Source organism: Varanus komodoensis, unplaced genomic scaffold (assembly GCF_004798865.1).
Source record: "Varanus komodoensis strain SLA01 unplaced genomic scaffold, ASM479886v1 scaffold27, whole genome shotgun sequence".
NCBI classification, from domain to species: Eukaryota; Metazoa; Chordata; class Lepidosauria; order Squamata; family Varanidae; genus Varanus; species Varanus komodoensis.
The window spans coordinates 12,602,532-12,630,276 of record NW_025335701.1 but is presented as its reverse complement, the minus strand read 5'-3'; the positions used below and the strand labels follow the sequence as shown (position 1 = coordinate 12,630,276).

Below are 27,745 nucleotides of genomic sequence, written 5' to 3'. Positions count from 1 at the left end.
AAAATGATTGTTTCATGTCTGTTGGACATCACAAGATTTCTTTAATAAGGAAATGTTGCTAATGGTGCAATGTTGCTAATACTTTTAAATTTATTTTCGTTTTGTTTAAACATGTTTTGGCAACCTCTTCCTTTTGGGAAGAGGTTATTATGCAGATAAACCTTGTACTGGAAAAGTCTTTTAGTTAAAAAAAAACTTAAGCAGTCTAAAGAATACAATACATTTACAGTCAGGTTTAATAACTTGCTGCATTTTCAGCTGCACTGTTGGTGGTCCATTAAGTTAAAAAAAAGAAAGATCAAGTAGATATTAGGAGAGATCCTAAAGAGAAAGGACAATCTGGGTTAGACTGACAAAAGTTATATTGGATGAAAGTTAGCTTCCCATCTAACTGGAATGCATCATTTGGATCTCTTCTGTTTTATCAGTACTAAATAAAGTAAAGGTACAATCCTGTGCAACTTCAGAAAGAAAAAGAGCAATGCTAACTGGGAAATGCTGGGAGTTGTAAGCCTTTTATTTTTGCCTGCACATACATAGGATTGCATCTTAAGGGTGTAATGCAATACCTCCTGACTCTCAGTGCTTGTGAGCCTTGGAATTTGGAGGCTTAGGTGTATCCAATGAACGCCCTCCCTTGTACTTGATGTGGAGGGCTGGTTTTAACTATATAGGTAAAGCTGCACAGAAGGGGAGGGAGGGAAGGTGGCTGGGTCAGTTTCTGGATGCAGCATAAACTTGTAGGTATTAGGTTCCTTCCCTCCGCAGCCCCGCAGTGCACCCCTTTTGCAACCTTGGAGAGGCAGCTGACCTGGTTCTTCCTGTGCCTGATTCAAGGCTGGGTTGGGGGCATAGCCTTCTGAGCCCCAGCACTCAGGCTGTAGGACCTCAGAGGTGAGTCTCTGATAATCCTGTTGCCCCAGGTAATGTCAAGTGCCCATTTTATTGCACGCTAAATTTATTTCATTCTTGGTTTCCTATTGCTAACCACTTAAAGGACCAGTTTTGGGGAGTTAAAGGGCAAAATATGGACTAAATATAAAGTTTTACAGTTCTGTGTGTTTTTAACACAATTAAATAGGCTTCTTATCTTTGCACTTTTTTTTCTTGAGTATCTTCTTCTGAAAGAAAGAAAGCAGATTAGCATTAAGGCTTCCTGGGATATTTGGTGTGATTGTGTAACATTTCTGAATCCCTGTTTTATCCAGGAAAGGCAGGAATGAATTTTTGTGGGGTGGTGAGAGACCCTTGAAAAAGATTGTTCTGTATTCACAGTGTGTGTCTGATACATTGACTTTGTGTGAAACTCTCTCAGCTGAGCAAAAGTCTTTTATTTTTAGTTTCAACTGACATGAAATACCTTTCATATCTCCTCAGTGCCACTCTCTCCTCCTCAAAACGCCTCCTGAGGATTCTAGAATTTCATAGAAGTTAAATGTTCAGCAGCTGAACTATATTTTGTAGTAATGCAGTGTGATTTAATATGCCTCTCTCCGCCACCCCCACAGAGCTCAAATTATTGTGTTGACACTCCGGGCTTGGCAGTTCAGCAATACAGGCAAAATATGAACAGTATGCTCTTTCCCTTTGCAGGATCAGGGCTGGTGTCCGGGAGCAGGGTTGGTCAGGGGATCCAGCCTCTTCCAGTGATACAAAAAGAAATCCTTTTCCCAGTTTGCTTGTATGGCGTTCCTTCTTTCCCTTACCCTCTTCTTCCTGGTTGCCGCCCCAGCCCTTGCTTTTTCCACGTTTCCTCAGAAAGCACAACTTCTTGGTTAAATGTTGCAGTAGAAAGTGTGCAGAAATGACACCAGCTCAGCATGATTAACCCTTGCTTTTGTAGCTGGGGAACTGGGCATCCTGGCACTTGGTGGCAAGGGTAGCACATGGTTGGTAGCCTCAGAGGCTCAGAAGGGCAGGCAGATGACAGCACAGGTCATGAAGCATGCTAAATCCCGAGCTAGTGGGAGACCACTTTTAGGACTGACAATGGGAAGATAACTGGGAAGAAGTCGGATGCGAGCAACTGGCCCCTCTTTCTCTTGTAATGTTTGCCTCAAGAAGCAGCACTGCGGCCAAGCTACGCTACGGGAGATGCAGTCGGTCTGCTGAAGCCAAGCAGGTTTTGGAAGACTAAAGCGGAACGAAGTAGAGGTGACATTAAGAATGCAGTCAACCTTGGTTTCCCGAGTCGCAGCCCTGGAAGTGGGGTTGAAATCAGGAGAGCGATTTTGCCATTTGCCCTTCCTACAGTCTGGTTTGGATTGCATTTCTGTCTCTTGCTAAAGGAGCTCTGCCCACAGAGTGCAGTCACCCCTTCTTGGCACTGGGCAGGATAGGATCAAAGGCAAAGTACTGAATCTTCTATCTATCCTCCTCGCACTCAATGGCCACTGTTGAATAAAGGAGAAGAATGTCTGCATGTGTCAGCCTTGTGCTTAAATTCATGTCTTGTTTGACTCCAGTTGTGCAGGAAAAGGAAGATGGAAGATAATTCAGGGGTCTGGCTGTTTGTAGGTTCCCCATGACCATTGGAAGGAAGGAGCTGGTCCTCTTCCATTTTCAAACTCCTGCTTAGATTGTTTTGACTTGCCCGACCTTGTTATTCCCACTTACTGGTTCCACTCCACCTTATTATGCCTATGCTACGTTTCTTCCCTTTTCTACAGACCAGATCCAGTTACTATCCCTGGATTGCTGCCTAAGTGACCAGATCACTTCTAAAACTTTTGGCACCTCTTCTGACTTAGGCCCTGGTCTGTGCCTACATGGACTTTGGCTCTGGCAGGTCCACCGTGCTCTCACAGCAGGAGTGCCATCATTTTAAAGTGGTTTCCCAGTGCATGAATTAGAAGTGAATTAGCATCCTTGCTGGATTATAGGTGGTATCCATGGCAACTAAATCTTTCCTTCCTTTTTCTCCTTCCGCTCTAGTTGATTACAGAATTGTCTCTCTGCCACCAAAGTAACTGAGACATCAAGTGAGAGTCATGACCTGAGAATATTTACAAAAATATAAGTGTCTCTGATAGAAGAATGGTTGTAGTTCTCTTAAAAAATGGAAATCCATTTCTGCCTTCTCACTTGACAACTTTTTGTGTCAAAGTTACAATTCAGCAATCTTGGCAAGTCAGAGAAACTTCTTTTATTGTATAGTCTTTGAGGGAAGGGATAGCTTAATCGCAAAGTCTGGAGAGCAAAGAGGACACCATAATTGGTAACAGAATATTGTGTAGCATAGACCTGGAATAGTTCAAGGCCAGGCTGCCGACATTGATCCTTGAGGTTGAAGGAATCCTCTGAATAATTCATTTTGCCCCAAGAAAACATCCGGCTTCTCTTACGTACAGAAATCAAAGCTGAACCTGATTTAAAGTATTATTTCCAATTTCTCCCTCCCCCATGGGCATAATGAATTGCACTGTTTCAGGTCTTTTGCTCTAATTATGAAGGAAAGGCCATTTTTAGTGGAAGTGCCTAGGATTTCGAAAAGATGGAAGAATTGATTTTTTTAAAGTAAAAGTGGCTGCCCTAGTGAGCATTTTAATGAAATTCAGCTCTCTTTCATAAATAATGCAGCACTTGGCGCTTGATTAGGTGAAGCAAAGAGGACTTTGTGCCTAATGAGATACATCGCAAAAAAGATATTGCTTGCAGATGGTTACCAATACCAGTGACATATATGTGGTTGTGCATGTGCCCGCGCATGTGTTCTGTAAGGGTGGCTCTGAACTGAAAGGCTGCATTTCAGAATAAAGCCTTTAGGATCAAATGCAGGCAGACCTTTCCTCCCTTTCAAAGACAGAACAAAGGCTGTCCTGCACCTTAATTGCGATGTAGGATCATTTCCGACAAAGACCACTGGCCAATTCACACCCAAAGTACAGCAATTTTGCCTTTCTGACCATTCTTAATGGAACGTCAGCCCTCTTCCAGCGAAGACACGTCCTGCCTTGGAAACAGCCACCCCCTGCCTCAGTGGTCCATAAAGCGTGACGTATTCCACAGCCCTCCTCCAAGTGCCCCTGCCTTTGGAGACGAGGCGGATGGCTATGAGGGGAAGGACCTCATGGCTGTGTCTTACTTATTTATGTTATCACCGCCCTGAGACACTGTAAAGGGCGGGATACAAAAAAATTAAGGACCTGATCAGCATCTATGGAATTCCCTTCCTGGCCACAGCTTTGCATTCCATGTTGTTTGAAGCCAGAAGAGAACAGTGGGCCATGGGGCACAGTTATATGCTTACCTCTCCCCCACCCCCTCAAACCAGCAGTGCAGGTTTGTTTGAATCTCAGCATCAAACTAGAGGTTATTCAAACCTGTGAGAAGCTGGGTCTGCAGTAAATAATAAGAGCAGCTCTTGCTGCATAGCCTCATTTACTTTCATGGACTCACTGTAAGGATAATAATTGGGCTGGAAAAGCTTAGGGTTTCCCGGATGGTTGGCAGGGGCTGGGTAGTTTTCTTTATTTACAGCAAGATGATCTGATTCCTTTTGTTCCCCCAGGCTGTACCCACGCCATGCAAGTGCCCTGAACAACCTTGGGACGTTAACCAAAGACCTTGTGGAGGCAAAGGAGTACTACACTAGAGCCCTCCAGCTAAATCCACAGCACAACCGAGCCCTCTTCAATCTAGGAAATCTACTCAAGTAGGTTTATGATCTCATCTGGTTAACTTTCTGTTCGAAATTGAAAAATGCATCCTCACAAATCCAGCCTAGGACAGGTTGGTCAACTGTTCATTCTCCTCCCTAGCTAACACTCAGGGATGCTACAGAAGCTGAATCCCTACTGTGAAATATATTCTACAGCTTCAGGGTATCCCTTCATTGTGCGTTCCAGTCCTGACACACTGAAGTAGTTCGGGCATCACAGTAAGCGAAGGGGAAGCACACTGTGCCCTTCAGATGTTTGGGGCTAGAACTCCATAACCCCAGTGAGCATGGCCAATGATAAGGGGTTATGTCAGTGGTAATCCCAAAGATCTGGAGTTTACCAGGTCACTTAGCCTTGCAAAAAGCCATGGATCACTGTGATGGGAACAAGTTGCAGCAAGCTCACCTCTTCTTTTGCTTTGCTTTGATTTATTTTTGGCTAACAGCAGTGTTAGAGTTAGGCAGTAACTGGACAAACTGGTTGATCTTAATGATGGTTTGTTTCAAACAGGCCAACTTGCCTTCTTGCTTCCATGCTAAGAGGGAAGGGAGAAATGTACAAGTGAGACACACTGCAACTTGTTCCCATCATAATGAACAAATTTTGCAAAGGAGTCATTCAGAACTGACCATAAAACAGGAGACTGATACGGAAGTGTCCTTGTTACAGTTTGGTGGAATCCAAGATGTCTGCTGTGCTTTTTATTTCATATTAAAGTTAGGGTTAAGTTCTGTACTGTACAGTAAGTTCTGTACTGTCTGATATACCTTGGATTCATCTCTTTAAAATTATGAAATGTCTAGTTATAAATCCCAAATCTTAACAGCAGTAAAGAAATGCCAGTCCTACAAGATAACTGCGGGTTTGTCAGCTGCTTCCCACCTTGCCAAGATCTGGTTTGGATGGCACCATGTTCTGTGAGGAATTCTGGAAGATTTAGTTCAACACACCTGGAAGACATCCTGTTGGGAAATGGTGGTTTGTTATAATGTTTAAACTACCCCTCCTGTGCACCTTAGTAGAGGTAAAATCCTATAATACTTATGGCTAATTGCACTATTCAGCCTTTCTGCACAACCTCATACAAAATCTGAGGGAAAGATTTCCTAGATCATACTCGGAAAATTAGAAAGAGCTTTTCAGTATGTCCAAGAGTGGATGCAAATAGCATAATCCCATACCTTGAAGGCAACAAAATCAAATTTGGTTCAGGCTCTAAATATTAATGAAACACTGGTTGCATCTTCTTGCCAGATCAGTCTATAAAAAAAATAGAGAATTTTATAAAATGCAAATCTGAAGATGTATGCAGAGGATTTGTTCACTTATTCTTGTGATGATAATCTTATTAGACAAGAGAGAGTTCTGGCTATGAAATGAAAGCTAGATTTTCGACTGTTGTGTGAGATAATTGTAGGTATCATGCCAGTCCTATGTTGCTTACACTGGCTGCCAGCTGAAGTCTGGGCCCAATTTAAGGTATTGGTAATAAGGCCCTAAACAGCTTGGGTCCTGAGTACCTGAAGGAGCGCCGTCTTCCCTATGTGCTGGCCTGGCCCTTTAGATTGGAGGCAGAGGCCCTTCTCCAGAAACCCTCTTTGAAGGAAATCAGGAGGGTAGTTACTCAGAGAAGGGCCTTTTCAGTGGTGGCGCCCTGACTGTGGGATATGCTCCCCAGGGAGGTTTGCCTGGCGCGTCACTCTATTCTTTTTAGCATCAGGTGAAGACCTTTTTATTTTCCTGGTATTTTAACAATTAATTGGTTTTATCCTTGTTTTTATCACTATTTTTAGATGCAGTGTGCTGTGCATTGTTGCTGTTATGGTTTTTGTTCCTTGGTCTTTGTTTGTTCCTTGTAAGCTGTCCAGAGACTTTTTGAGTGAGGGACAGCATAGAAAAACTTTGAATAAATAAATAGGCGTAAACTGAATAGCATGGCACTCTGAAACCAGCTCAAGACACTGTTAGCATGCTGGGCCATGGGCGACTTAGACAGACCTGACAGACTGCAGGGCAGGAGGAACCAATTGCTAAAATTGGGTCCTCGCAGCTGGGAAACCCGAGCACATCACAACAGCCCAGCAGACACCGTCAAGGAGAAAACCGCAGAGACTGACCTGGGAATCCTGCCGGGCCAGGGAAAAAGGCCGGTGGGTTGCTTGGGTAGGTAGACGTACCCTGGGCACTGGGAACATAAGAAGAGCCCTGCTGGATCAGACCAAAGACTTCTCCCAGGGGTGGGCATCTTATGGGCCCCCAGATCTGGGTGTTCTGCCGCTCTTACCTTCTCTCACAATTGGCTGTGCCGGCTAGGGCTGATGAGAGTGGACCTATTTAATACATCTTTGCCCCTGTTCTACCAAGACTGTTTGTTTATGATGTTGGAAGCCGTCCTGAGGCTTATGTGAATGGGACAGCATACAAAAATTCCAAATAAATAAGTAAGTAAGTAAGTAAGTAAGACACCCAAGGTGGTTTACCATTGTTAAATACTGAAAGAAATGTTACCAGCCTCTTCCACAGGAGAATATTTATTTATTGATTGATTTATATCCTGCCTTTTTCCTACAAAGGGCTCAAGGCAGCTTACATCTCCTCCTCCATCTTATCCCCACAACAACAACCCTGTGAGGTAGGTTGGGCTGAGAGTCTGTGACTGGCCCAAAGTCACCCAGTTGGCTCCATGGCTGAGCGGGGACTAGAACCCAGTTCGCCTGAGCCCCAGTCCCATGCTCTTAACCACTACACCACACTGGCTCTTGAAAGAAGAATATGGTTCTTTCAGGCCCATTGGGTCCCCTCAGCAGGTGATGGTACAAGCTCCCTGATCCAGGCTTCCTGACTGCGGCCTCCCTCAGGGCACACAGGTCCTGAGTCGCAGCCCGGTAGCATGTAGGGGGCCACACGCTGCCCACCACTGGCCTATCTAGTCCAGTATTCTGTCCCCACAGGAGCAAATCGTGTGCCTTCAGGGATCCCATAAGCAGAGCTCCTGCATATACAACAGTACCCTTCTCCCTGTTCCCTTGCATACCACCTCTGATAATGGAGTTAACATATAGCCTTTATGTGTGGCAGCTGACAGCCTACTCCCCCATCAGAGTTAAACCTATATGAGCTGGCAGTGACCAAACAAGAAAGAGACCTTGGGGTTGAAGTGAACAGGTGAATGAGAATATTGACCTGGTTCACATGACACAAAATGCCCGGTAGGGGATCACCCTGGTGTGTTGTTGCGACAACCTCACCTCGTGCAGTTCCCTAACCCTGAACAAAGGTCTTTCAGATCCAAGCTACTGCTGGCCACACAGATTGATTGCTCACAGAATTGACAGTGAGGGGCGATGCTCCCTGATCAATGGCAGCTGCCTAAAACTGAGCTGCTGTTTGCCTGGAATAGAGTCAGAACATTTATTCTCTCATGCGATCCGGCAACATATGTAATTCAAGCTGTCACATAAGAGATGCTATAATCTTTTTATTATCTCCTTTAAAGATGCACATTGTTCTCTGATCAAATAGAAAAAACCCATTAGCAGGTTAAAAAAAGAGGATAATTGAGAGGACTACCTGGTGCTTAGGAAACATGCCTGTGGGTAATAAAGATTTTTACTGCTGCTGAGTGGGTTTCTTAATCCTTTAACTTATCATACTGGCATTTCCTCTGCTCTTGTCAGAAACTGATTCTTTCGGCAGAGAGAGCTGTCATCTGTTTTCGATATCTTTGAAATGTGTCTCAAAATCTTACTTCTGCAAGGACTTCAGATGTTTTGTAAACTGACAAATTAGCTGCTGCCCTTTCATTATTGAAAGGAGTGGGCGAAAGTACATATGGCTTTATTTGAAAGTACTTCCTTTATGTTAATTTACACATGCTTGTGTTTGCCCTCCCAAACAATGACTTTCTTTTCCTTTTCACAAAAAGATAATTTCTCATTGAAATTTGAGGTGGGATGAAATGCACAAAGCCACAAACAGTATCTTTTAATAGTTTCTTTTTCATTTTTAATAAGGTTGCATGTCCATGTTGCTAAGAGCATTGCTGATTTTATGCAGTAGACTCGATTGCTGTGGGTACTGCCATGTCACACAACTACATAAAGTAATCTATGCTTATTTAACGTGTCAGCTACATGTCCATTTTTAATCATCAGGGAATGTACATTTAGGAGCAATAGGTATTTAAACACACGGGTCTGGTGTCTCCTCTTTATTCTGATGTAAATGCCCAAGTAACATTGATCTGGTAGCAATTTTTTCTAAAATGTAAGTGTGGAGCCAGTCCTAGTATACTTTTCACTTATTTCTGTGTTTTGGAATTCTTCTTCGTCATCTGCTGCTGCTGCGCCCTCGCCCTCTCCTAATTGAATTCATGCTGAGTTTTTCTTTTCTTGAGCATTTACTACCTGCTTATTTGAACAGTTCCTGTTCAGAAACGCAGTGCTAGTCATTCCCTAATTTAATTGACTTTGGCTTTAATTGCATTGCATTGGCTATCTTCTGGCAGCATTATTGAACAATGCACAGCAGAATACTTTAGACAGGACCTGAACCTCCTTTCCCACTTATCCTTGGCATGCATTTAAGCTGCCAAAAATGGTGGGAAAATGCAATGCCTCCTGTTTGATGCAATATGCTGTATTTTGTAATTCCTTGTAATTGTTTTCAGAAATGTTTAGCACCATCTCAGGAATGAATTGGTGTCATTTCACAGCCTCCAGTATTCTGTGAATAAGAATACCAAACAGATAAAGTTCTTCAGGCAAAGAAAAAACAAATGAAGTAAGAGGCCTGCCACCACCTGCTTTTCCTGAAAGTGAAAAGCAGAATTTCTATATAGCATAGGATGGAAGGGGGCACACGTCCCTGTCATATAATCTCCTTGTCCAAACAAAGGACTCTGGTGACTGCACACACACACACGCCAGTCCATCTGTATACAGTGTAGAACAAACAAAAGGTAGGAGTGTTCTCCAAAGGTACCGCCGAGCAATTTGAGATGCTTAAGCCAAACACCAAGATACCTTGCGCCTTCTTATACTGTTTGTTCTCTTAGCCCAGCATCGTCTACTGGCATTGACTGGCAGCAGCTTTTCAGGGTTTCCAGCAGAGGTTTTCCCATCACTTGCTACCGGTTCCTCTTGAATGGAGTGCTGATGGGGGTTGAACCCGAGACCTTCTGCACAAAAAGCAGCTGCTCTGCCAGGGTGCCGCAATCTCTCCCCACATGCTACAGCAGAAAAGGGGTGTCAGGCCCCTGTGGGAGGGAAGAGAAGAGCTGCTGGAGGTGTTGAGGTGCAGCCTTTGCCAGGAGCAAGAGCAGGAGTTGCCTGGAGAAGATGACTAGGGGGCTGTCCCACAAGAGGAGGAGAACTCTGCCCCTGGGCATGACAGTGTCCCAAGAGGCAGGGCAAACAATAGTGGTGAGAAGTGTGCCCATTTGCAAAGGAAGGCTCCTAAAGACTAGCATCCTCTTCATGAGGAGATCTTCTAAAACCCTTTGAAGTTTTTCAGCTAGATCCTGGGTGAGTTCTGGAAGCTCCAGAGTATCAGCCTCAATCTTAGGCAGGGAGAGCTGCTGGAACAACACTTTTGTTTTAGTTCCCAGAACCCTGCGGCCCAGTTTTCCTTCTTTAGACTGCTTTTTTGTGCTGTTGGCCCGTGGGCTCCTGATAATGCCCTGTTCCTTAGACTGTGCTTAATCCGGGCTGCTTTCCTGCACTTGACTTTGATTCTGCCTCAGACCCTCCTTTTGGACTGCCTTTTTCCTTGGCCAGCAAAGCAAATGCTGTGCTTGATTTTTGTCTGACTTTGCTGAATGGATGTGGCCCATGGTTTGTTCCAGGACTGAGCAGGATAATGGGAAAGGTCTATACCGGCGTGCACAACTTTTATGGCCCTAAGGATCACAGCACTCCCAAAAAGGCATGGATACAATTGAACTTTCCAGGAATTCTTTAATATAGAGGGTTTTCTTGAAGCAGTCACATGTATTAGCCATCTTCCTACTACATTTTTAAACATTAAGTTACTTGGGGCACACTCCAGTATTTTAACAATACAACTGGGAATCAGTCTTCAAAGAGTAAAATCCTCTTTCGCTTCGGCCTGCCTCCTCACCGCCTGGAGGCAAGCTACACATTAGTCTGTGCAATATTTATTTATTTTCTTTGAAGCCCCTTTAGCCCTACTCCCGGAGTAGCATACAAAGGGTTCCCAGAGTGGAGTTCAAAGATATATAATAGGACTGTCTCTGGCCTCAGGCTTACAATCTGAAAAAAAATGCAATATAAAGGAAAAGGGAATTAGGAGGGAGGAGAAAAAAGCAAACTCAAGTGTTCTTTCTTGATCACAGCATTCTTATAATGACTGGCTGGAATTGAAGCAGCTCGAGGGAGAGGGACAAAGGTGCTGGTTCTCAGCTCAGCTGATGGAGTGGTCTTCAGGGCAGTGCCAGCTACTAAAAAGATCCAGGACTGAGGCCCACAGGACAAATATGTACAAATTTACGTATACTGATTTGCATTTGCTCCGAAGTCTGTGTGTGTGTTGAAAGGACTGTTTCCTCAGGACACCCCTATTTATAACAAGGGGTGTCTGGGCAGGGAAGGAGGAGAATGTTTGATTTCATGCAAGAGCTCAGGCAGAAAGATTCCAGGTGGCGGCAGCAGGAGGAGAAGCACGTGTGGGCAAAGGGGGGTATCGGATGCAAGAGATCGTCATATACCTTCATTTCAGCAGGTGCTCAAGGCTCAGATTCCAGCAGCTTCACCCTGGGGTTGGGAGGAGCCCGTTCGGAATCCGTCCCTCCAGCACTGCCCCGCTTCCTCTCGTGCTTGGCCTGGCCCTGCAAAGCCACAGACCTCCTGTTGGACCTCCTGTTGTGCAATGCAGCTGCAGGAAGTGGAAAAGGGGCGCTGCGAGTGGGACACCAGGAGCCCTTCCTAGTTACCAAGCGTCTTCCTCGTTCACTGCTGCTGCCAGTGGCAGCAGCACGCAAGGAAAGGGCGCTGCTTGCGCCACGTGGGGCTCAGTTCCTGGCAGGTGCCCTGCAAACGCGGGGCGTAATTTGGACTCTGGGCCTCTGCGAAGTGGACCAGGGAATCCAGTGGGCTTCCACTCCCAAACAGATTCCCACACATCCCTGTGCACCCCTAACACCACTTCTGGTGGTGCAGCTTTCCACCGTTTCCCCTGCAGCACCATGAGGAAAAACATCTTGCTAAGCAGAAGTTGCTGGAAGGAGGAGCCTGGTGGGGCTCCTTGGTTTGCAGGGGTGACGTGTGATAGCCTCGCCTCCCATCTCTCCCTCTGCGGCAGACTGATGGCAAAGCTCTGGCAACTATTTTTTTTTTTTAGGGAGGGGGAACCTGTGCAAAAAAATACCTGAGGCGTGTTTTACCACTCAGAATGGTTCTCCTCTTTTTATTTTTTATTGTGCATCTTTTTGCTTACAAAACTTACCTCTTGGGGGTTTGTTTCCATGCATTTTCATGTCATCTACCCTTTACAAAACACCGTTCCGAGCATGAGCCCATTTTTCTTGAGTCCCATGCTGTTGCTAATGATCAATATTTATTTCACTTCTCTACCACTCCATAGGCCAAAGCTCTCTGGCATAATATTGCATTATATTCTTACATAATATTGCATTATATTCTTCAGCCACTGCTTGTTGAGTGAAGGTGGCTTATGCTGGACATAACAGTAGTAGTGAGATCACACCCTTCCACCATTTTCTTAAGCCTTTTATTGTTGGACTTCAGTACAGAAATGCCTTCACAGTCATATCCAAACCTTTCGTGATGGTAACTTCAAACATGAGGAGAGGAAAAGGTTGGTTCTAGCTCACCACGCCTCTGCAACAGTTGTGTAGACGTAAGAATCAACACGAGAAAGGGGCTACCACTAAGTCACTGCATTCCAAGGCACTCAGGCTGTGGCTCCCAGAGGGGCAAATGCACACTTTAATCTGTGGTTCTGGGGAGAACTTTTTCATTTCTAGAATGGTTTCCAGCTGAATCACTGGAGACCTTGTTCTCACCAAGCAGTTAGTACTTTGCTCTTCTTGGGGATACCCACTTTGGAGTCAAAAGTTGTAACTGATATTTTTCTTTAAAAACAAAACAAAACAAAACCAGGGGCTGGTGGCAGACTTCTGTGTGCCTTGTCTGTAGCAGGGCAGGCAGCACAAAACCGAGGAGCCCAAAGCTCATTCACGTAACAACAAGCTATAGTTTAACATCCAAATGCAGACAGTACCATCTGGACAAACTCTGACTATTCAGGTATCTACTGCATTATGCCCACCTGGTCCTGACTTTCCAAATGCTGAAATTATCACCGTCGGCCAGCTTTAACAGATAGGCTGCAGTGAGACACTTCTTGTCTTGCTCTGCTTGAAAGGAGAAGGTGCAAAAAGAAAGGGCCGGGACCGAGGGCGGTTAGCAGTGTTCCTGTGCCAATGAGTTACCTGGTGGGACTGGTGGGTGGCCCTTTCATCACTGTGATCAAAACTCTGTGGCCAACTGATCTGCCAATTGAATGTTCCCCTCAGTGTTGTTCTGAGATACTGAGGAAAATTAGAATGACAGCTGAGACATGGCCTGGTGAGGGGAGAGTAACAGAGCAGGTGTTCACACAGCTGTGCATCCCGCCGGGGCTCCAGGGCTTCAGCGGCTCCTGAAAGGGATGCCCACGCAGACTCCAGGTCTGATTTCTAAGGGCAAGCGCTGCCAAATGCTGGCTTGCCCTGTGTGTGCATCCAGAGCCGCTTCTGAGTGTTAGCGACCAGGGAGAGTAAGTCTTTTGTGTCCTTAGGGGGGCATTTGTCACCCTTGCCAGCTCAGGAGAGTGCCTCTCTGCCGCATTCCACTCATGCATCGACCAGGGCCAGACTGGTTCAGATGCAGAAGCAAGGGCCATGCAGCCTAATCCAGCATACATTGACACAGGAGTAACAGTCCCCACTGAGCTCAGCCAGGCATGCGTTTGCATTAGCATGCCTGGCTTTGCAGCCTGAACAGTATATCATTGTGAATATGGGATAAATATCATTGTGAATAAGGGATAAACGGCTCAATCTGGTGGGATTCAGCTGCAGCAGCAGTGAAATCCTCATGATTGTGCTCTGGCAAGTAGAGCACAATTCATTTAAGGTCCTTAAATCCCAGGACTCCTTCCCTAGCACCCTAAAGAGCATTCCTTGAGGGAACAGGGCATAAATAGGAATGGGGTGGGGGCGGCGTGTTTCTTCACTTGTCTTAGTTCAAGAAAAAAATGTAGATGTGATTCTGATGAGATCATGGAAGTTCATGAACTCATGAGTATTCTGGGTTTGGTACCTCCCATGTTGCTCAAAGTGATAGGTAGGTATGTTAAACAAATGAAACAAATAACTTGGGAAAATGGGAAGCTGCTGTATGCCAGCAGAGATATTTGTCCATGAACACTGTAGTGCTTACTCTGCTTGGGAGCAGCCCTCCAGATTCATGGGCGGAGGAAAGTTCTTTCTGTCAACTACTGCTTGATCCTGGAGATGCACGGAATTGAAGCTGGAATTAGGGACATCAGCTGATTTGATCTCTTTGCAGTCCAAGGGACTCGCAGGAGTCTCTGCCAGTACCACAATTCAAAAGCATCAATTCTTCGGCGCTCAGTCTTCCTTATGGTCCAGCTCTCACAGCCATACATTGCACCTGGGAAATCCAGTGCAAGTTACCATAAAATAAGTCAGTGTTGTATATCTTTGATTTGTGTTGAGTTTGGAAAGTGCCGTGAATGTGCTTTTCCTCCTTTTTGGAGGACAAGCAACTTGGGTGCGTGAAGGAAGGGAGAGGCAGGGGTTCTTCTGTGTCTCGGATGGATCCTCATCATTTTCCACCCTCTAGTTTTCCAGCAGGCCTGTCTTGTTTGCCTTATCAGGGTTCTCAGGGAGTGCTGTGTTGCTTGATGTAACAGTCAGGGGAAAGTTCTGCTGAAAAGCACGAGAAGGGGGCCTTATGGGGATCACATGCCCCCCTCAGCAGGCAGTGGAAAGTTTCACCAGCAAGTGCCAAGTCACAAAACTCGGTGCATATCCAGTGACGGCTCCCACTCCTGTTTCTGCTGTCAGGCTATGGAATATAATACTGCCCTAGGAGATGCGTGATAGAAGAAATTTAATTATTTAGACCTTTCTGAAAAGGAGAAGACAGGCACTTTCAAGTCTGTTAACGGTGTTTTAATCAATAGGCAAGCGGAGAAAGTTATTAAAAGAACTGCCTTTTCCTCTCCCCCTACCCATCATATGACTTTCAGGTCCCAGGGGAAGACGGAAGAAGCTATTCTTTTGCTGAGAGATTCCATTCAGTATGGACCAGAGTTCGCAGATGCTTACTCCAGCCTTGCTTCACTGTTGGCAGAACAGGTAACCAATTCCTTTCCGATGCTTCTTGCCTGTGTTTTGCCTCTAATGAGCACCAGTTTACATATCTGTGATTGGGGATGTGTACATTCTGGATAGGGGATGAAGGAATACACTAAAAATGTTCAAAGTGAAAACTCAACACAAAAGTAACTCGGATTCAGTGCCCGAATTCCTCAGCTTGTCTAAATGATGCTTATTAAGCTGCTCTTTGCATTTTGCACAGCCTGTTTTGCCTGTTAGCCTGGGTGAAGCGAGGAGCTGTGGAAAGTACAGCTGATCACTGCAAGACTTATATTTCATCTTTCAAAAATGTTAGGCACCCAAAGGGGTGAGCATGGGTTTGCCTTATTTATGGGGTAACCACTGATAGAGCCAGTGTGGCATAGTGGTTAAGAGCATGGGACTGGGACTCAGAGGATCTGGGTTCTAGTCCCCGCTCAGCCATGGAGCCAACTGGGTGACTTTGGGCCAGTCACAGACTTTCAGCCCAACCTACCTCACAGGGTTGTTGTGGGGATAAGATGGAGGAGGAGAATGATGTAAGCTGCCTTGAGCCCTTTGTAGGAAAAAGGCAGGATATAAATCAGCAAAAAAAATCTGATTTAGCCATTTTTTAAAAAAGGAAGGACAGATCATAGTATCCAACACCAACATTCACCATGATTAACAGCAACCAGGTTTCCTCTGAACCAGGATTAGCAAACTCACTTCTTCCAACTTGGCTTCACATTCAGTTTGAGACATGAACTCTGAAACAAGAAAGCCAGGCCCCCGTGTGTTCCCCCAACTTGTCCTTATCTGTGGCATCCATGGGAACAAGGCAGGAAGCCACTGGATCACAGAGGGACAGCCTGTGGGCCTCTTCCGGTTTTGGCCCGCAACATCCATCATCCCTAGTCAGCAGCACCTCTCGCCATTAGCTCCGCTGCTGCGGGTGGATGGAGGCTGTGGCCCTGCAAAGGTTTTCACCTGCATGTTGCCCACCCTTGTTTTAGACACAGGGAAGCAAAGACCAGGCTGGAATCTGGGTTTCTTGTCCGCACTGGGCTTTCCCACACTTGGTTGTGGCAAGGAATCAAGCTGAGCCAAGATCAGGACCTGAACACGTAGGAATACTAGTGGCTTCTTTACCCGAAGTACACAAAGTGCATCATTCTTTGTGTAAAGTACACCATTCTCTTCTCAGAGTATGCAAGTCACATAGAAACAAAGTGAGTCAGAAGAAGCCTCTTGGGCCATCTAGTCTGCTCCCCGGCTCCAGCCAGCTCCACTCATGACATGCCCACCATGTGCATGTCTAGTCTATCCTTGAACACCCTTGCGGATGGGGCCTCTGCCACCTCCCGTGGAAGCCCATTCCATATCCTAACTGTCAGGAAGTACTTCCTGGCATCCACTAAATCTTGGTTCCCTGAGCTTTGTTCATTGGAACGTGTTCTGCCCTACACCGCAGGGGAAGAAAGGTCACGGCTCACCTCTGTGCAGCACCCCCTCACCTCACATACATGTATGTTGCTAACAGGTCTCCTCTGAGTCTCCTCCAGGCTGAGAAGAACCAGTCCCATCAGTCTCTCCTCATACGGCTTTCCCTACAAACCAGCCACCATCCTTGTGGCCCTTCGCTGCATCGATTTCAGCCTTGCCATATCCCTCTTATAATGAGAGGCCCAGCTGCGGGGTAGGAGCAGAACCCCATTAGCACAGTGGGCACATGGGAGGCATGTGCGCCAGCCGGCCTCACAGGTCCCCTTGGCCTCTCTTCCTGCCATGTGCTCATTTGACTGCTCAGGGCGAGGCTGACTTAGGGCAGAGAGAAAGTGAGCTGGAGCCTGGGGGCCTGAGCTAAGGAAATCCAACCAGTTCCCATCCCCAGACCAGTTCTTCACACACTGCTTGTTCTGTAGGTCACTGCAGTTGTGACATTGGCTAGATAGAAAATCGCGCAAGGGCCAGTAGGATAATCAAAGCAGCTTTATCCACTGACACAAAGCAGAGTGCCACAATCTCTGCATGCTAAATTTTCTTCTTTGCTGTTGTGGAATAAGTAAACCCTTCAGCTGCACCACCTCTGGAGAATAAATGTAATTAATTGCTCCCAGTGACAACGAGCTTAAATAGTATGGATTTTTGATAGCATGGAATGCTGGTCATAAGGCCATTTAAAGCAATAACTGATAACTGAGTAAAGGGGCCACAAGTCACAAGCTGTTCCCCTTAGTTGCTGAACCCTCTTTGCGGCTGCAGGAATGACAGAAGGGTGACAAGAAATGCCCATCCTTGGACCGCTTGCTATGTGCAGGCCTCTCAGCCATTATCTCGGGCAATGTTTGAAAAATGAAACATTAATATAGAATAAAAAAGGGCTGCCTTGATCCCTTTGTAGGAAAAAGGGAGGATATAACGGCTTGGGTCCTGGTTACCTGAAGGAGCGCTTACATCCATATATGCCCGGCCGCCCCCTGAGACCTGCAGGAGAGGCCCTCCTCCGGGAACCCTCCATGAAAGAAATCAGGAGGGTGGGTACTCGGAGGAGGGCTTTCTCTGCGGTGGCACCTAAGTTATGGAATGCGCTCCCCAGAGAGGTCCGCCTGGCACCGTCGTTATTTGTTTTTTTGGCGCCAGGCGAAGACCTTTTTATTTAAGTGGCATTTTAACTGTTAGTATTATTTGATCTTATCTGGCCAGGGCGGCTTATTTTATATTGTATTTTTGGATTTTTAATGTTTATATTTATTGTAATTTATATTATAATTACTTTTATTTATTGTTGTAAGCCGCCCCGAGGCTTCGGCGAATGGGGCAGCATAAAAATGTTTTAATAAATAAATAAATAAATATAAATCAAACAATGAATGAATGAATGAATGAATGAAGTGCAGGAATGTGTCCAGATGAGGCTTTTATCATGTCATCAACCTCCCTCCTTCATGGAATTTTGTGGGGTGGGGGTTTCCAAATGACTCCATGTTCCCAGTGTAACCATCCCATGGTTTCCTATCACGTCTTGCTTTTTTATCGCAAAAAGGAAGGAAACCACAAAAATTGCCACATAATGGTGTTTGACTGGTGGGTCTAAGAGCCTTCTGGCCAGTATCCAACAGAGCACTCCACCCCATCAGTTTCAGTGCTCAGGCGGTGGTCCCACTGACCGCATTATGCAAGCTGGGAAGCAAAGGGCAGGACCGCGTTCCGCTCTCTTGAGCGTCTTTCCTGTGCTTGTCTCTGGCTAGGAAGTGAAGCGAGCTGAGCTGAGACCAAGTGTGTGAATGCCTGGAGCTGCTAGCAGCTTCTTTGCGCAAAGTATGCAGAATCTGCGAGTTGTGTGTCTGGAAGAACACTTGCAGAACAAGTGCACAAGCGGCATGTACACGAGCCGGCACACGGACGTACTTGTCTTGCTTCCTGCTGCACACCCAGCGCAAGATGGACTTAGGGCAGAGAGAAGGTGGGCTTGAGATCAGGGAGCTGGGTCAAGGAAATCTAACAGATTTACACCTCCAAATTGGATTCCTCACACATCGCTAGCACAGGCAATGGACTCACATTCACACACCGGAGATTTAACTTCATGGGAAAGTCCCCAAAGTTCCTGGGAAAGTTTCCAGAAGGCGGAGCACTCTTATGTGAACATCATTGGCCCGGATCTTTCTAGAAACGAGCGTTTAGCACTTCTGGAGCAATTTGAAAGAAGCATAAAGTACCATTAAATGGGGTGGGGGAAAGGCAAAAGTGGAGAGAACCGGCAGGGGTGGAAACACCCTGTTGGATTCTGTTTGCTGTCTGAAGCACCTACAGCCTTAGGGAACTGTTTGTACTGTTTGGGTCACTATTGTGCCATCACTTCTTTAAAGAAAGCAAGCCAGCCAAGTCGGGTATGATACAGCTATGCTCCAAGGAGCTGTTGCATAGAACTACTAAACTTTAAGAATGGATTAGGATGCATATATCTCCCAGATCTCCATCTCACAAATGGTACAGACCGTTTATGCGTGTTAAAGATTTATACACAAGCTTTATGAGCAGAGGATTCTCAGTGTGCCTTGCTCTTCTGGGCAATGGATAAGGTAAAACATGCTTCTCTTTGACTCCACACCCGCAGCTAGAGCAAAGCACTGCTTTTGGGCAGGGACAGGGAACCCAATTCCCACAGCTGCCCCTTGTCTGCCAGATACATGGGTCAGGCATGCTGCTTTTCCTGGGAGCCAAGGGGGGCAACCTGCCAGTGTCTCAAAATCCTCCAGCTGATGGATGAGACCAGAGCGTGCTTCTTCTCAGTGACATAGCCACAAATGGACGTTGGGTATAAAGTGGTTACACTGGTAAGTGGTACTTATCAAAAAGCAGTCAGAATGGAGAGTAGGGTTTCCTGTCCGTGCTTTGCAGCCTGATAGGTTAAAAAGATTGTTTCCAGCAGCAGCTGATCCATATGTACTGTATGTTTCCCTTAACATTCCCTCCCTTCCCTATGTAAAAGAATCACTGCAGTGTAACTGCAGAGAGTTGGAGCAGGGCGGGCAGTGTTTTGGGGTGAGGATAAGCTCTGTAGTGGTATTAATGCTTAAGAAAGACTTGCCACCGCAGCTGCACAGAGGTCCCAACATTGCAAGTTCAGGCAAGCTCTCATAGCCGCATTACCCCAGAAGCCATTCTTCTCTCACCACTGAAGTCGCAGGTAATCCTGTACCACCCCCATATTATTCGGAGCAAACCAGGGGGAAGTAGAATACAGGCAGCTTGCCTTGTCCCGAATCTGACCATTGGTGCTGTCAGTACTCACTGGCAGCAGCTCTCCAGGGTTCCAGGGAGGATTTATGCCTAGTCCTACCTGGGGAACAAGCCCAGGACTTTCTCTGTGCAAAGCCCCTTTGAGGTGGGGTGAGCTCCGAAGTGCAAAGGAGACAGAGCATGACTCCCTCCCGGGAGAGGTGTGCATCTCCTGTGCCAGACTAGTGCGAGGATCAGGCCAAAGCCCTCCAAGTCACATTTCTACCAAGCTCCTGTGAAGGAAGAGGGTGATTAATCATGGGTTTTGGAGTTATATATTTTTTAAAAATTGGGAAGGGGATGGGGAGGGAACTTTTTGATTGCCTTAGCACGTTCCCTCAGCAATCTAGGAATCTAAAAATGAGCCTTGACGTTCCTTTGCTCCTGTAGTTGTAAAAGGGGCACTTAAGATTAATGTTCCGTGCTCAAGGGAGTTGAGTTGTAAGTCAGTGTAATGACTCTGTCCTCCCTGGGAAAGGTGATTTTCAAACCAGAGCAGACTTGAATAGAGAGCGTACTTAAACAAGTCAGTCTTCCGGTAAGCCCCAGACTAAGAGTGTTCTGCTGATTTTGAAGAATTTTAATAAGAGGTGCTTGCTGGTCTTGGAAGCCAGCTTAGCCTTCTTGTGGACTTCAAGGGATCTCCTGTTTTTTCCCTACCTTTCCCTCCTCCCCCAAATCCCACCTTTTTCCTCTGGAATGCTTACAGCATTAACAGTAACATACCCTAAAAGTTGAGCTTGATTCCATTGAACAGTCAAGTTAGATCATTGACCTGGTGTTGGGTTGCATTCTAGATGTACATCATAATGGGTGTAACTTTGATGCAATGGTAGCTTTAAAAAGAAAGCCATGAGAACTCAGAGCTGTTATTCTAAGCCAAAACAATACTTCAAAATAATAATTAAATTAGATTAGTGATTAGAAAATTGGGCAAATGCGCAATGTTGGAATCTCCAGAATGCTCCAAGCATCTTCTTGCTGCTCATCTTGTGCCAAGGTCCTATTCAGGTTTGTGATCACGGCTTGCTCTGTGTGAAAAGGAAATTTGTGCAAATCTAGCAGTGACTGAATGTGAAATGTGTGCAAAATTTCTTCATAAACTAAAGCAAGGCTTTCCGTGTGCAGGGGAAAATTGTGCAAAATCAAAGCAGGAAAGTTGTGCAGATTGCATGCAAACATATTCTGACAATTTGCAAATCGTTTTGGCAGACATGTGCTTGCACCTGCAGTCATGTTTGCGACTTCAGACGGAACACACACGAACATATTGTGAGCAAAATGGAAATGCTCGTATGTCCTTAAATACAGTAATGTGAAGGACTGCTGAAATCCCCCAAGGTTATTATTTGGAGACCTTTGGGGGCTGCAGTTCCTACAGAAAAAGGACCCCCTGGACTCAAGGAATACAGGAAGCTGCCTCATTTTGGCTTAGGCTGTTTACCCATTGGATTCAGTATTGTCTACTCTGGGTGGCAGAGGCTCTATAGGGTCCCAAGAGGGGATTTTTTTCCACCACCCTCTACATGATCCTTTTAACTGCAGACTTTAGCAGGATACTTTTGCAATTAGCCATTAGTAGCAAGGCTGAATGCCCCCTGGGTAACCATCTTTGCTAACTCTCTTTGTGTTAAGGACCAATTAAAGGAAGCTGAGGAAGTATATCAAGCTGGAATAGAGAATTGTCCAGAGAGCTCCGATCTGCATAATAACTATGGGGTTTTCTTAGTTGATACTGGTAAGTAAAAAGGAAACCAGGGCATGTTGGGGGTAATCAAGAATTGTATATATTCTGTTGAAGGTTAGTAACATCTATTCTGAATAAACCAGAAGGTCTGTGTCATTGTGAGACCCAGCAAAATAACTGGAAACCACCATGAGCATTCTTGTTGTCGTCTGCAAAAACTTGGGTTGGACCAAAACTGTTAACCTAGTTGTGTGTCATTTCCCCTTTTAACAATTTTCCACTTTTGATCATTTTGATATCCTAAAAATATATTTGCATTTCATCCCCGGCTGCTGGTGCCACTTTTCTGCAGTCTTAACCCTCTTCTTTTCCCTCACTGCCTTGGCCTTCATTTGCCCACACTGCTCTCTGATTAGCTGGGGAGGCCATCATGGTTTTGTTGATGACATCAGAGTGTTACTTATGATGTAATGTTACAGATGTCAGCAAAAGTATTGTGTCAAGTGCAGCAGCCAACTAACTTAAGCAAATGGGTGCAAGTGTGATGAGAATAAAGAAGAAAGGGGGTAAAGGAAGCAATAGAAGTGAGGCTATGAAAGGAGGGGGAACAGCACGGAAACAGCACAGTTCTCCGACCATAGTTCTGGTACAACTGCTTTAGAGGTTCTGATCTGAAAATAAGTAGAGCTAGTGTGGGATTGGAGAATTGGACTTGGACTCACGAGATCCAGGTTCTAGTCTCCACTTGTCCATGAAGCTTACTGGACCTGTCACTGATTCTCAGCCTAGCCTACTTCACAGGGTTGTTGTGAGGATAAAATGGGGAGAAGGATTATGGAAGCCACCTTGGGTTCCTTAGCAGGAAAAAAGGTAGGATAAGTAAATGAATAAGTCTATTATCAGACACAGCCCTAAAAATCTGAGGCTGTACTCTCATACCCTCTTATGTGGGTGTAAATCCCATTGAATATAATGGGGTTACTTTTGAGGAAGCATCTATAGAATTGCACTGTAAGGCTCCAGTCCTGTAGACACTGTCCTGGGAGAAAGTCCTTTTGAACTCAGTGGGACCCATATCTGAAAAGACCTGTATAGGACGCTCGGCAGTTTCCCTGCACAGTCTGGAACCAGATTTGTCACTGTGTGAAGAGCATCAGTTTGTCCACTGGGTGACTTTGGGCCAGTCACTGACTCTCAGTCTACCTCACAGGGTTGCTGTTGTGAGAATAACAATGGGAGGAGAACCTTGCAAGCCCCCTTGACTTCCTTGCAAAGGTAGTCAGATGGGATATGAATGTAATTTAATAATAATAATTTGTATTACACTGCATTTATATCTCACCTTTTCTCTTGTGAGGACCTCAAGGTGTCTTCCATAACTCCATTTTATTCTCACAACAACAGCCCTGAAAGGTAGGCTGGGCTGCGAGTCGACATGCCCAAAGGCACCCAGTGAGCTGTGCGGCTGAGTGGGGACTAGAACTCGGCTCTACCACGTCCCCAGTCCAGCACTCTCAGCACCGCACCACACCACACCACATGGACCCTCATTTATCTTGATATTTTCAGCCCAGTGGAGTGTTGCCTTCTCCCCTTTCTCACTCTGGGCCTGGCCAGTGGCCATGCCCTGGACCCCGATGGTAGTGCAGTAGGATCACTCCACGCCACAGATGCTTTGCAGCTGCAAAGCAGCTCTTTGGCTCGGAGAGGCTGAGCACAGCTGCTACGAAACATATAAAGGAGGGCCGTGCTTTGCCAAATGCAAATATTGTGACCTGGAGAGGAAGAATGTGCGATTCTTTTCTTTGCTGCCAGTTCAAATCCAACTTCCCATGACTTTGATTCTTTCCCTGGCACACACATAAAAGGAAATGTTGCTACAGAGGGTCAATTGCTTGTTGGCCAAGCTTGAATAGCAGACAGAGAAAGTAAGTGACTCCTTTAGCTTCTCAGAGTGGTCTCCTCCAGAACAGGCCCGAGACACCTGGTGGAATTATTCATGATTTATTCTTGTTATTTCTTACATTTCTGCATTACCTCTCAGGCGAGCTCTCTCAGCCTTTGGCAGATGAATGTTATGCAACTGCCTGGGCCTTAAGGCAGTGTGACCCGCATATTTCAAAGGTAAAATGTAGGGAGAAGGTACATCTTAATGTTTGCAGGAGTGTCTTTTAAAAAGCATAGAAAGAAAAGTATTTTGGACAGCCTGTCAAATTGTGGCTGGTCTGTTGTTGCCCTTGTATGCTGATGCTCTTGAATGGATAGAAGACAGCAGGGAAGTGAGTGAACTCTGGAGACCTCCTGGGGCTATATTTGGCCCACAGGACAAAGGTCTCCCACCCCTGTGCTAAGATCTGCCTCACTTTTTCGCTGTGAAGGGGAGGGAGGGGGAAAGAAAGAGACCAATGATCTGGTTTTCTTACACATAAAATAATCTTTATTATCCTGTGCCCTGGCATAGTTTTCCATATCCACTGCTTATGTTTAACTTCATATACTCTTGGAATAGTTGGTTTGCATATGTTCTACCTTTCTGTGAAGACACTCAAAGTGGCATGCAGCGTTCTCTCGCCTAGTTTATCTTCACCGCAACCTTAGGCAGGGAGGTGGTCACCCAGGTCACAAGGCCACCCAGTGACTTTCATGGCAGATGGAGACTTTCAACGTGTCTCTGCAATTCTCTTCCAAGACTCTAACCCAGGGCAACAAGGCAACTTAATGCTCTTCAGATCTTTTGGCCTAGCACTCCCAGAACCCCTGGCCACTAGCCAGATTGGGTGGGGCTTCTGGGAGCTGTAATCCTTAAACATCTTGAGAACTAGAAGTTACTCTCCATCTGCTGTAACCACTGCATCACCTCAGCAGTCATTATAAATATGAGCTATGCCTTTCTCACAAGGCATTCAAGGCAGCTACTCAAAAACTGATTAAAAACCTGTTCACCCTCATTATCAATACTTATGCTAAAATAAAGTCCACAAATACATTACTAAGAGGGAGCTAAAACGTCCTTGTGACTGAGGGTGCAGTTGAAGGAAGTTGATTGTCCAGAGGCCAAAGGATTGGTTTACTCCTGACTCTGAACAAGTCTGGAACTAAAACTTCGGTTTTTCTCATACAAAGTTAATTAAAAACAAGAAGTGTAGTGGACTGCTTTCTAGGTTTTGCTAGGCAGAAAGGTGGGAGAGACCTTTTCTAGATGAATAAATATGCATTAAGCAGTCCCAGTTTCTTGTAGCTGGGTTTGATTCCAGGCACCTCCTGTGGGAATGTATGTTCTACTGGCTGGTAACTCACGGGTGCCTCCATGCCAGAGTGGCGTTCATTCACGGGGTTCCCCCACCCCCGGCCATACCTACATGAAAGAGCAAGCAGCTATTTCTTTGTTTGCAAATGTGTTTGCTTCCTCATGCTCCTAGGAGAGGTTAGGGAGTGGAATCACACACTTTTTCCTTTAAAAATTAAACGTAGCCTGCTAAATAGCTCTGCCGAATGCACTGCGTGGCAACAGAAAGAAATTGAAGGAGGTAATAAAGGCGGCCATTTCTATTCCGTTCACACAGAGAGATGATTAAAGCCTGAAGTCAGGGCCGTAAGAAACACAGAGATGATTGGAGGGATATGTCTCTCACTCAGTTTTGCCCTTATACTGCCATACATCTTCTCACGCCCACACTCCCAAAAGACATTTTTGACAGAACATGTGAAGAGCACAGCAATTAAAATGCTGGGAATTGTGACAAATCTTTCTCCTGCCAGCTGAGTTTCCTGCCAGCAGAGGTGACTGAAAAACCTGTTGCTATCAGCGCCAACTCTTCCAAACCTTTAAGTCAAGGCCTTGGAATGAGATGCTGAAAATAGAGTGAAACTTTTGCTGCAACTTTCTGGTCCCCATCCCTTCCAGTAACTAAGCCTCAGTATACGGCACTGAAACAACATGAATTTTGCACCTGCTGGACACAGCCTGCACTTCCCTTCCTGTTCTCTGTTGTCTCCTCTATTAGTTTCTAGATTTTAAGCCTGTTCATGGCTGGCCCTCTCCTTAGGCAGAGGATGAGGGGGCAGGTGCTGCGGGATGGGAAATGGGGGTAAGATCCTGGAGGGCAGGTCTCTGTGTGCACCATGGCTTGCCCTTCATTCCCCATGCCACACCACTGCCTTTAAGTGCTGTAGAAGACACGGACTGCCTCTAGTGTTGAAGTAGCAACCTCTTGCCAGTTCGGTTGTCTTCTGAGCATAGAATGGGAGAGGGTCCCTTCTTGTTCCTAAGCCTTGATTTGAGAGGCAGTGCTACGCATGTTCGGACAGAACAAAACTTACAACTTTAGTGCTATTTCAATGAAAACCAGAACCTGTAATGATGTCCTGGAAGCAACAGGATACCCAAAAAGGTTTGCGTCCTGATGAAAACAGGCCACTGTGCCGTGTACCAGATGCATTGCCCAAATAGTCTTCATGGGCAGTCCTAGATAGATTTCATTACAACAAGCTTTGAGAGTGTGATAAATAAAACACAGCCCCGTGGATCACTCACTCTGATTCATGTGAATTCGTTCTGGGCCTGAGGACATGACCGAAAGTTTAAAATAAAGTGAAGGTAACAACCAGCAAGCTTCCCCCGCTCCCCTTTCCAAATCTTAAACTTTGGTTATTTTTAACCTTGGCATGTTTGTTTGTATTTTGCATGCAGATTAAGTATTCACAGTGCTGTGGGAGATATTTCTATGTGACAGGCAGCGGATTCGTGTACAAAATTTATCTTAAATAGCTGTTTGCTTCCCAAGGCTAGCAATCTGTCACTTTTCTCCAGGATGAAATTAACATCAACATATTGGTGGCGTTTTTTTGTTGTTGTTTTTTTACACAAGACACCGATGAATGATTCTATTTAATCAGTTTACACACAGCTTGGAGTCATTGTGCCCCCCACCTCACAATAATGAATTTCCCCGGCACATCTTGTCTGTGGAAGATATGGCAGACCAGCTCCACCCTGTGGTGACATGGAAATACTGCCTTGAGTTTTACTAGGAGGACAGGTCAGACTCAATTAGGCTACCAGGCTGCTCTAACCACTACACCATTCTGCAAGTACCTTGCTTTAGTGGGAATACCATTGCTGTAATGTCTGTCTGTCTGGGACACTCTGGTCCAACAGCATCAGAAGGTCGAGCTAGTCTGAATTTCCCAACATTCATAACAATGTATTTTTGCTGCTCTTTAGATTATTTCTTGGTGTTTCTGTTTCTCTGGGCCTTACTATAATTGTTCCTTCTTAGTGCATTATTTAATATTGCTGTTTAGTCTTAAATTCTGCCATGATTTATAATTCTTAATGAATTTATCAGCAAATATTCATGTCATTTATTGCATTACCAGTGCTGCACAATAGCCAAAACTCTCTGTGCAGTTTACTAAGATTTAAAACCTTTAAAATACAATATTGTACTTAATATAATATGTGCATGAAAGTACATTGTGTTGCTGTATACCATTCTGTAACATTTTCTGATGCCGCTGGAAGCCTCTTTGGTTTTGCCTTGGAAAAGCAACAACAAATGAACTGATGGTGATGATAATAAGCTTTCTCTTGATATCTTGGTTTCCATGAAAGGCATTGAATGTTTGCTCTTTTCATAGGTGGTTCTAAATGCACCACCACTGGTGGAACTCACAGTACCTTTTTGGAATGTGTCAAGAGCAGCTCTAACCAAGTCCTCTTTTCTAGGCTCTCCCGAGATGGCAGTTTCCCACTACCAAAAAGCCATCCAGCTCAGCCCTGGCCATCATGTGGCCATGGTCAACCTGGGCAGGCTGTACCGCTCCTTGGGGAAGAACAAAGATGCTGAAGCCTGGTACAAACGGTAAAGGAAGGAACAATGCAAGATTTGTCCTATAGTCTTAGATTCCCTAGTTATGGCTGAAAGTATCAGGCCATAAGAATCCCAAATTTGTAACAGAAACATGCAAATACTGGGCTGTGCATCAGCTGTGCAAGCCATGTAGCCAATATAAACATTCCATCTGGCCACATGACAATACATGAGTTCTTGATGAAATGGAATATTTTGGATGGGTCTGAGACAGGTGTATTTAACTTCAAGTCCACGAGCCAAATCCCATGTTCTAGAGGTTTCTTGGAAGCCTATGTTCTTTCCCACAACTGCTGACCATTATTATTATTATTATTATTATTATTATTATTATTATTATTATTATTATTAT

The 27,745-nt window shown here is 45.3% G+C and overlaps 1 protein-coding gene across 4 annotated transcripts in view; it reads left to right on the top strand.

Moving 5' to 3' along the window:
- TMTC1 (transmembrane O-mannosyltransferase targeting cadherins 1) overlaps nt 1–27,745 on the top strand; it is a 182,237-nt gene that overhangs the window by 140,826 nt on the left and 13,666 nt on the right. For 2 of the 4 annotated variants that reach the window (XM_044434084.1, XM_044434082.1), the window contains 4 exons: nt 4,511–4,654; nt 14,961–15,069; nt 21,469–21,571; nt 27,249–27,384. In XM_044434084.1, the coding sequence (XP_044290019.1) occupies nt 4,511–4,654; nt 14,961–15,069; nt 21,469–21,571; nt 27,249–27,384 (492 nt within the window). Of the gene's footprint in view, nt 1–4,510; nt 4,655–14,960; nt 15,070–21,468; nt 21,572–27,248; nt 27,735–27,745 lie in introns of those variants that run through there. The other 2 variants (XM_044434085.1, XM_044434083.1) reach the window with 2 other exon arrangements.